The following is a 10,758-nucleotide window of genomic DNA, read 5'->3' on the forward strand; positions in this document are numbered from 1 at the left end:
CCAAACTGGAAGGCCTTAGCAGCTGAAGCCATCACACTTCCTGTTCTCCAAGCTAATCTCCATGCTAGTGTTGCTCTTCATACAATATCTAGTCAGGTTTATTTGGGACCAAAAAAAACATTTGCACCAGCCTGGTTACTAAAAAGTACCTGTAAACCAAACACACAAAAAAAAGTACCACTTCAAACAACAAAGACAAGCAACTAAATACTGACACTAGAGGCAGAAAACTGAGCCAATTTTGGCAGCTGAAAAGAATGGCAGGATAACATACTGTAGCTCTGATGATGGGAGGAAGATACAACTCTCCTACTGCAGCCTCTGGGCCCCACTGTACATGGACTTTACACATCTCAAGACTGCAAAACGAGAATAAAATAAATGGCTATATAAACTCTTGAGAGAAATCAAGATTTTAGTTCTATATGATAGACATCACTGATGTCATATTAAACAAAAAATGAAAACAAAAAGGTATATATATATATATATATATATATATATATATATATATAAAAAATAAAAATAAAATTTAAACAAATCGGATTCCCCAGTGAGGTCAGTCTTATGTACAAGCGGATAGGGGGTTTCAAAAAGGAAGAACAAGGGATGAAGATGAGGAAGATCACTCTGACTGAAGTGCCGCAGTGTGCTGTGTGTGGTGCCGTGCATGTGCTCCCAGAAAACCGTTGGGCTCGCCGCTGCCTGCCAAGCTCCCAAAGTCTGTGACAGACACTGCCATTTTGGCCCCGGTGATTCGATGGTGGTGCGTTGTTGTCCGTCGCGCTTCGAAGTCCACTCCAAGGTTACCCACAGACACGTCATTGATAAAGGAGTCAGGCAGGGCCATCTTGAGTCTCTTGGAGGGCCGCTCACAGTCCTTGTTGACGCACACTCCTCCTAGCTGGCCCAGATCAGAGTGGTAAAAGCCGGCGTCTAGCATGTTGAGGCAGTCGGGATCTGCGCCATTAGAAGGGAACCCAAGGGATTCGTCGTGGTTCAGGGACCCACGATGGAGACTTTCCAGTGGAGGAAAGCTGTAGGAGTCCATGCAACCAACCTCTGAAGGGTTGCACACTGTGGCTACAGTGTTACTCAAAGCTGTAAAGAGACAAGACACTCAATTAACATTGAATAACTGGAAGCAATAAGAGACTCGGGTCAAGTAACATGTTGATTCAGGGGGAAATAATTCATTGGAAATAATAAGGACAATAATTAATTGATTAAACATTTTAAAAGTTAACAATTTTGGTGGACAACTTGGCAGTTTGATGTGCTGATGAGATGGGAAATATAGTGTACGTGCACTTTTCCTGATTTAATTAAAAAGTTATAGTATACTGTGCCATTAAAATGTAATAAAAAAGGCATATTATTCAATGTCACAAAATAGCTTGCAACATAATACGCCAAAAAATAAATAATAGTAATAATAATAGCAGTGTGCCATAAGTCATAGAAAAAATGTCATACTACAGTATGCCATAAGAAATGTCATAGTGTAGTGTGAAAAGTAGGTCCCACGACTGACCTGTGAGGTCGCTGGCAGTGATGGAGTTAAGCAGGCTGAGCTGTTGGTCTGTGGTGGTCTCCAGCCTTCCTCCTCCACCTGCGCCTGAACACACGGAGGAGGAACTGTCCACTGCCAGTCCCTCCGCTTCATCCACTAGCCTGTCCATCAGGTCACTGGACACAAACAATCATGTTGAATGGTAAGTTTCTTCAGAGCTCATTGTATTGAACATGAACAAAAACAAAAAGATTTTTTTAACTTACGTTACACCAGGATAGCTGCTGTACTTTTTCTTCCCAAACCGATTCTGCTGCACAAAGAAGTCAAAGCGCTCCGACTTCTTCCACATGTAGTAAAACGCCACACATTCAGCTACTGTTCGTGTTGTTACCTGAGTGGGGGGGGGGGAAATAGTCATTGAAAAGGGATGAGAAACTTTCAGTGTTACACGTGTACCTTTTCATGCATGTGTAAAAGGGGAATCTTGTAAGATCATGAAATAATACTCACTTTATGTTTCTGTATGAGGTGAAAATTCTTGTCATACATCTGTAGTGCATGCTCAAAGTTCTTGCATTCCTCTTCCGACCATGGAGGGGATTTTTCTAGAAATTAAACCAGAAATACGTTAAAACATCTTTGATGCTTAATCACGCAAACGTTATGTAATGGAAACGGTAGACCCACCAAAAAAAAAAACAACAATGGTGGATTGGATTGTTTTTCGTTACATATAAGGGTGATGCTATACTTTTTCTTCTCCCAAGTTAAATAAGGGAAAAGTATGAAATACTATCCGGTTTGGGTAGATGTTTTGGTATGTACAGTACATACAGCACAACGGGTACAGACATTCAAAACTACTTAGATTTTAATTGCCACATAAAATGCAGCTCATTGCATGCTAATGAGCAAGTTAATCATTAGTTTTACTCTAAAAACAAGTGCACATTTGTATGATATGAAAGGTAATCAATGGGCAAATCTGCAGGTGCTGCATTATAATATTGAAAATGTTGTGAAAGAGTTGATTCACCAATAGTGACAGGTAAAAGTCAAATACTGAGCAAATACAGTTGCCATCAGAGGTGAGACAGAAGAACTTCTGAACTCGTCAAAATGAAACTGTCAAAGAACAAGTAATGCTGTGTTCCCACTGCCCAGACTGTGTCACACATTGGGATTGTTAAGAGAGGGATTATATTGGTTTCCAATACAGTGGGATATTCTTATTCATGTAAAAACTGCTTTACAGTTTAAACAGCATTTAAATTGCTATCAGATTCTGGGATATATAATAATGTGATCCAAATAAGAATAGAATATATCTTTCATTAGAAATTAAAAGATTAGTACATGTCAATATAATTGGCGTCAGATAAATGTCACATCCGACTTCCTTCCTGAATTTTAATCATTCTTTCTAAATGCATTCTATTTGCATTTAAAGATGTTTGTGCACAAGCACTGGGAAAGTGAGTTTTAAATGCTACGTCCCCATTAAATTATTTTGCCGTTTTCCCTCATGAGTGTTTTAATAAGATTATTTTGTGAAATAAAAAGGCTTTCTACTTCAACCCAAAAGGTTATCCGACTTCCTTCATCCGCTTGCTCATGTGCAACAAACAAATCTTGAAAGCTACAGCTGGATGGGCATTATGTTTGCTGTGGACATTCATGATCTAACAAAAAGGTAACTATAGATTTTTGCTTTTTAATTTTATTTCTGCTAACAACCAAAATATAAATAAATATTTAAATAAAATAAATACCATAGCACAACAAATCTGCAACACTTCATCCAGAACAATATCAGACAAACTTATTGGGCAGTTTTAACTCAATTATCAACTGTGTCAAAACTTAGAAACCTAAAAGATTAAGTTTGACAGAAATAAATATATTTTTTCTTTTCTCAGGTCAGAAACGATAAGAGGTTAATCATGCATGAAGTAGGAAACTGTTCCCTGTGCTTACCTTTTGAGGACTTTACACGGCTGCAGTGTCTCTCTAGTGCTTCACGAGTGTTGTAGTTGCACTTGACGAGCTCATACAAAGCCTATGTGGAAAGAGTGGAGGGGTCAAGACTAGAATATTGGACGTACCGTAGAAACAAATAATCTGAAAACTTAACAGCACAATTGCTACAGTATATGGTCAATGAAAAATTATAAACACTGGATAAGTTCACATCCATTGCTCATACCATGCTCATTATTGTGTTACAACCTAAACAGATTGATAAATAAAGACACGACTGACCTGCTCATTGTCTCGAACATGCATCCACGGTTTGTCAAATCCTGTCTTTTCATCTGTTGTCCGTGACAACACGTCAGACAGGAAAATCCTAACCTTGTTTTCTGGCAAAATACCTGGGCTCCATAATAAGTCGTCCTCATCCTCATAAACTGCATAACAAAGTACATCAAAGTAAGAAAAGTTACCTTATGTATATTATCTTGTGTTTATTCTATGGATATAATCATTGTAAGCTTGTCTTACAACTGTAAGACTATGTCCGGCACATATGCTGAAAACCAAAAAGCAGCAGTCACCTTTCTCCCCATCTTTGTAGTGACAGAGGCCAGAAGGAACCTCTGCTTGGAACTGTGTTCCCACCATTATTTCCTAAGACAAAAAACAAACAAAAGACAATACAGAGCATATTTAGCAAACCAGTGTTAATCAGACTTAAACCATGAGAGTCTTTCTTCATCCCTATCCTAATGCATTCAAAATTGTGTCATTTACCTTTCTGGAGTCCTCTGGGCTTGGGCCATCTTCATCACACTCTGACTCTTTATCACCATCAGAGATAGCGTTGGCTGGTAAAATAATAAACACATTATTACCCGACTTGTACTGAATTGCAATGGCACCTCCTGTGTCTAAGGCCTGATGATTTACCTACATGGGGTATATTAATAATAATAACAACATTAATGTCCTCCAACATACTTAACTTCATCTAAATCTATTGCATACAGAACCAGTTTAAGACCTGTTCATATTGTACTTTGACAAAATATGTTATTGTGCTGAAATGATTAGTCCATCAATAGAATGATTTAATCATTTGTATTGATTAATTGCATGAGTCGTTAATCATGCAAAAATGCCCAATGTGGTTCTTATTAAATGTGAATATTTAAGGGTTTCCTTAATTCGATTTCTGGGAAGTTGTGACAAAAAAAATGTTTCTCATTATTTGACATTTTAAAGACTAAATTAACTTAACCAATAATGAAAACAATCAGTGGCACACTTAACCTAATGTAGTTCTCTGTGCACGTAAAAATGCCAAACAGTCACTTGTTCTAGCATCTGAATTGTGAGGATTTGCTGCTTTTATTTGTCTCATGTGTAAGGAAACAGAATATCTCTTAGTTTTGGATTGTTGATCCGACAAAACAAGACGGTGAATCACATCACTGAGAATTAGGAAATAGTGACATTTAATAGACCAAATGATTAATGAAATAATTAACAAATTAATTAATGATTAATTAATCAGTAATAATTGCAGCCCTATGTCTTGAATCTGGTAGCTTCTTTTTTAATTATTGCATGGCATTGTATTACATGAAAATATTTAATCATGCAAAGCTGCAGACTTTTTAAGTACGTGTCACTTACATCGAAGTGTTCTTGGGAAGAAATCGGTAGCCTCATGGGAGGTGACTGAGGGGGTCAGATCATCAGCTGATGACTGGGTCTCCTCCTCATAGTCCCCAGACAGCAAGTCTTTAGCTATTTCCTCCTAGAAAGAAAGAATAATATCCATTTTAGACTGGAGCAGACCAAGAGATAATCAACAGAATATCTAACTAACACATTGAATATATATACACATTTACTTTTTATAATTTTTCCAAAATCTATTTATTCACTTCATTACAGCAGTTATTTACCTTGTCAAGAGTCATGTCAGGCAGCTCATCAGTAAGGTCTCCAGAGGAGCTGTCTATACTGGAGCCTGCTGAGGCCTCATAGCGATAGATTGCCAAAAGCTCCTCTAAAGGCATGTTCCCTTCCTGGTAGAAAAACAAGAGGAGATGCAACATTAGTGCTTCATTAATTAAGTAAAGCTACTGTGCATTTTCCCTATATGATCCAAATTACATTAAAACATTTGGAATTAAAAACCTAATGCATTCCACTTAATATATTAATTGCACGTAGAAATTATACACTAATTTGCTGTCACCAGGAGACAATTTATTAATGAAATTAACAGAATGTATATGTACTTAAACTTAGTTGACCTTTATTAATTGTAGCATATGCAGCTATTAATCAGACGCCTTTCCCTTTTTGTCATCCTAAAAAGGTCATACAAGCAATTATTTTTTTCAGTGACAACAGAGCGTCAATATTTCCGCATTAACAACATACTTTTATGTGCACACACTGATTTAACTAATTAAAAAAATCACAGAATGTGTTGCATTTATTAAGCAATTGTCTTATGGCATTTGGGGAATTTATTAGTTTACCTTTTCAAGGTCTGCAATCTCCGAGGTGAAATTTCTCCCTCCCTCCTGTGACTCTTCCTCCTCCAGAGTCCTCTCGTCATCATACTCATGAACTAACATTTCTGCTGTTGGGTCAAAGTCATGGTCCTCTGACGATAAAGAGCCAACTGAATGCGAGAGAAAGAAAAAATTATTTAAAATTTATCCGACTAATAAAGCAAATGAGGTTTTCACATTTTTACACTAAAGATGCAGAGCTAAAAAAACACATTCACATATTTACTAATATAACAATTAGCAAAGCATTACATTTTAAAGTCATTTGCTCTCCTCTTGACATTTATGTTATGCCTAATTGTTCCATTAACATATAAATACAATTACATTGAAATGAAATGAAATGAAATGAAGTACATCATAAAGTGTGTATACTAATATTCAATGTATGGCAGAGGTGTTCTTACCTGGACTTGAACTTCCTAGGGAAGCCTGCAAAATAATGAAACCAGAGCATAAATGAGTTGGAAACATTGCTTCAACTATTTTGCCAGCACTTTAAAGTCAAATATTCAATCAAGCAGAGCAGGAAAAATGTCTTTATGGGTCTGTAGTGTGAACACCGAAAATAGTTAATGATAGGGCAGGAAAGCTGCATTTGCCGCTAATGTTACCTGAAATAGGTGGCTAATAAAACGTTAGCTGCGGATGAACGCTAAACACAGGACGACAATTGTGAGCAAAATGTGCATTTATCCCTGACATTAAAACGATTCATTTCGTAAGAGACAGTAGAAGTAAAAAATAAATTTAAAAAAGAGGAATAGTATGATTTACGCAGTGTCGGCTCCTTACAGTTAGCTAGCCAGCACGCTAACACCAAAGCTCACCGTTAACGTTATGTATCGAAAAATGTAAACACTAATTTCGTTTGCTCGGTACTGCAATCGATAGAGTTGGATGCTCTTTACTCTACATGTGCCGCTAATTTAGCCCAAATAGAAAATATACATTTCCATTCATAACAAACACGACACAATCTGTTATTTCCTTTAACCAGCAAGCTAACGTAAATTTTACGTATCAATTTACACAGCCGCTACACCAAAGCAGCTGAGCGAGGCGCAGCGGCCTTGTAGTGAAGGATCAGTCCAGACATTCAAGCATATTTTAGAGGAATTAAAATGACAATTATGACACGAAACACGCTACACAGAAGTAAAAAACTATTGTTTCTTCAATCGATACCATAGAAATGAAAAATACAGTACACAACATTTTAAAATATCGATTTAAGATCGATTGCTTCTCCCCTGTTTTCCCTCTTACCTCCGCCATATTGGTACCTAATAGCTAATGGGCTCGTTCTAGCGCAGTACCCGGATCAGCGCTCTGAACCAATCAGAGATCCAGGTGTCCGTTCTAGTCGTGACGCCATTCAAACCAACCACTGTTCAGACTAACGGTATTCATATATAAACGGTAACGTAAATCTACTGTATGAAAATAATAACACACATTTAGGAATACAATTTCGAATACATTCCTAAAATGAACTAATGCTATATCGTTGAGTCTGTTAATACGTTACACAATGACATTTACCAGAACATTCCTAGAATGTTCTCTGAACATCCCAGCTGATTTCCAGCTCGCCTCAATGACATTTCACGCCGCTATTTAAAAAGCTTGAATTTTTCACCATTAACATTTTGCCACTATGTATTCCTTTGAAACTTTTAGTTGTGGTCACAATGCCTTCAAATGGAACTAGAGAGGTTTTCAGTTTAGCCAATCATTCTACAGGATAATTTTAGCATTCTGTTTTTATCATTTTGTTCATCAAATGTCATTTTTAACATAGAGTAGCTTACTACTATAATACTAATATGCTATTAATACATTACAATAGCCTTTATTACCAAACACTGGAGTGTCTTTAAAAAAAAAAATAGGCTGACAAAAAAAGTGACAAATCACCTACATGGTGTGATCAAAACTTCACAAAGAGCTAAGTGATATTTCTTTCTTTTTTTGTTTAATTGGTGTTTCTCTTATCAAATTAAATTTTCATTATTTCAGTTAATAGTCTGCTTCTTATTTAATTATTCACGACTGACACAAATAAAAAATTATTATCTCTAAATAATGTGGCCACGAAACTGCAGACAACTCTTGTTCCGTCCTCTTGTGCCTAAGGTTTTCTCATATGGTTGTAACTGTAACTGTAATTGTTGAAAAATAAATAAATCTGAACTCTCCCTTTGAGGCAAGGGTTGGATGCCAAATGATGATTTTGATTAAATACTGAAAAGTATTATGTACAGTAATCTTTTTCAGAAATACATTTTAAATATAATGTTTTTGTGTGTGTGTGTGTACAGACCAGCAGAGGGCAAACGTACCCTTTCAAAGTATGACTACTCTATTCACACCACTGAGATATACTCCATCTCTCCTTTATCCCTCCTTCCTTCCTGGATGTCTGTGAAACCTCATCATTGTATCATATAGTAATGTGTAAAACAGGTTGTTGCTTTGGGCAGGCACAGGTAAAGGTGGACTTCACTTTACACTCTTAAATATCAGCTATTTTACCCATTTTGTTGTTGTTTGGTTGTGTATATCAGGGTCTTCAAAAGTTCCACAATGTTATATTGTGCACAGCTGAATCTGAAGACACTTACATGTTACTATAGTTCAAGGTGAGCCCTACACCAGCTACTGCTGATGCTATCTGCCGATGTTTGTGCACAGGGAGCTAGCAACAAACTACCTCCTTGCACATCCTGATCAGGAGGTGGACGTCCTTCCTGCAGCATAACATAGTCTTAGTCATGTGTTTTTGCTGTCATTACATTGTTTTAAACATGCGCTGTTAATTAAGTTTTATGTGTGACAGGCAGGTGAAAGGTTTTCTTTTGTACAGAGCTTCCATTTTGTCTTTAAAAAGGCAGTATATGCATGTTTGTCAAGTTTGGGCATTCAGCTAACATGTCAAAAATAAGGTGAGATATTTAGCTAGAATTGGAATGGTGATGTCTCATATCTTGGACCTATTCACTTTAGAGAAAGGAGAGGGTCTGACAGCTTGATTGGGCTTGTGAGGACTGCCAGCATTGTATTGGATGCCACACTTGGTCACGCATTTAAATTCACATCCAAAAACAGACACACAAATGCATACATTAACTTACACATGCATGAACCTATGCACTCATCTTGCATCAACACATCTTTATCTTGTGATGCAGAGAATACAACTATCAGCCATGCTGACCCAAGTGGTGGGTGTCAAACTCTTCAGTTACACTATAGCACAGAGTCACACAGGCTATTGTTGTTTACATATTGGTCCCATTTAATTTGTTATTGGGATCATGGTTTTTTCTAAACTTTTTGCAGCAAGTAAACACTTCTGTGTTTGGAAAACAGAATGGGAGCGTGGGCTTCGTTTAGAGGATTCTGCAAACAAATGAGTCACTGTGTTCAGACAGTTCAGAGGCACATCCCCTCACAGGCCACAACTGTAAACCTATACCTGAGGGAAGTTGAACCATAATAAGGATCCTAAGTTGAACCAGATAAAGTTCAGAATCAGAATGAAGTTTATTGCCAAGTAGGTTTTCTCTTACAAGGAATTTCCCTGGTGTTATGGTGCATATAATAAACATATTAAGAGGAAATAAAAATACAGGTAAAGTACTGAAAAAGTCACATATAAATATAGAATATAAAATTACAAAAGAAATATGAAAAAGATATAATAAAAAATACTATAACAAATATGTAATAGTTCTTGTCTTCTTCTTCTTCTTCTTCTTCTTCTTCTTCTTCTTCTTCTTCTTCTTCTTCTTCTTCTTCTTCTTCTTCTTCTTCTTCTTCTTCTTCTTCTTCTTCTTCTTCTTCTTCTTCTTCTTCTTCTTCTTCTTCTTCTTCTTCTTCTTGATATTCTTCTTCTTCTGAGCAGCCATTTCTATCTGTCTCTCATCTCTCTTTTCTCTGCATCTGATTTATGATTACCATAGCCATGTGAAAGCCCATGTTAAGCCTACTTTTACAGAACAATGTAGTCAGGAAGACGTGGGCCCTCATCTAATGATTGAAACTGTCAGGTCAACAAGTTATCCTCTGACGTAGATTATGAAGAGGTGGGTGACAGCGGGTCACAATCCATTGTTATAGTATACAACGGATGTGGCTGATTAACACTGGCCCACACCTACACTGGTTTTGTGGTTGTCCAGCAACTGCCTACTCATCTCATGTGTTGTTAGAGGGTCTAAGGGACAGCAAATCCATTGTAATACTAATAACTTCCTCATAATGATCAATTATATTTCAGACCAAATGGACACATCAGCTGCATATTTATTGATTGTAATAACACTCGGATAACACTTCAAGCTGGACATTTAGTATAAAAAAATGTAGAATTCATATAAATATCTAATGCACACTTGTAACACATGTGTCTAATAAAAACATATCAGCACACACTGTATTAAAGAGGCAGTTAACCACAGAGCTTTATCAGACATTTTTAATATTTAAAACTAAACTTCAAATTAGATTTATTTTAAACTGATCATGCTGTTAAGCCATTAAATAAAGCATGGCAAACGTTCAACATACGTATATTCATGTTTTATTACTGCATACTGTGCCATTATGGAGTCAAGTCAGCATTGTGAAATAATTCACTGTGTATTATAAATTGATAATTTGAGTAAATTACACAAGCCACCAGGTGGCAATGTGTGACAG

The 10,758-nt window shown here is 36.7% G+C and overlaps 1 protein-coding gene across 4 annotated transcripts; it reads right to left on the reverse strand.

Annotated features, from left to right (window-relative positions):
- Window positions 1–545: 545 nt before the first annotated feature.
- Window positions 546–7,417, reverse strand: mier3b (mesoderm induction early response 1, family member 3 b). Of its 4 annotated transcripts, none has more exons than XM_029439809.1 (13): window positions 7,321–7,417; window positions 6,459–6,483; window positions 6,016–6,161; window positions 5,431–5,553; window positions 5,156–5,279; window positions 4,271–4,344; window positions 4,075–4,147; window positions 3,779–3,927; window positions 3,494–3,575; window positions 2,027–2,121; window positions 1,780–1,907; window positions 1,535–1,689; window positions 546–1,101 (listed from the first exon to the last, which is right to left on the reverse strand). In XM_029439809.1, exons 1-13 carry the CDS (start codon window positions 7,327–7,329, stop codon window positions 626–628), a joined length of 1,659 nt encoding a protein of 552 aa, XP_029295669.1. In that variant the 5' UTR covers window positions 7,330–7,417; the 3' UTR covers window positions 546–625. The 4 variants fall into 4 exon arrangements, with proteins under 4 accessions (XP_029295669.1, XP_029295672.1, XP_029295671.1 ...); XM_029439812.1 differs by lacking the exon at window positions 7,321–7,417 and adding an exon at window positions 6,882–7,301; XM_029439811.1 differs by lacking the exon at window positions 7,321–7,417 and adding an exon at window positions 6,666–7,301.
- Between the last annotated feature and the right edge of the window lie 3,341 nt (window positions 7,418–10,758).

This window comes from Cottoperca gobio, chromosome 9 (genome assembly GCF_900634415.1).
Source record: "Cottoperca gobio chromosome 9, fCotGob3.1, whole genome shotgun sequence".
Taxonomy (NCBI): domain Eukaryota; kingdom Metazoa; phylum Chordata; class Actinopteri; order Perciformes; family Bovichtidae; genus Cottoperca; species Cottoperca gobio.

What these genes read in the sequence shown, in the direction of transcription:
- mier3b (XM_029439808.1), bottom strand. Translation starts at nt 6,525, where the DNA reads ATGTTTCCAACTCATTTATGCTCTGGTTTCATTATTTTGCAGGCTTCC. An exon ending in CTACAAAGATGGGGAGAAAG is followed by an intron (nt 3,928 to 4,074) that starts GTGACTGCTGCT and finishes TTTGTTATGCAG; the next exon opens with TTTATGAGGATGAGGACGAC. An exon ending in AGCAGCTATCCTGGTGTAAC is followed by an intron (nt 1,690 to 1,779) that starts GTAAGTTAAAAA and finishes GTTTGTGTCCAG; the next exon opens with TGACCTGATGGACAGGCTAG.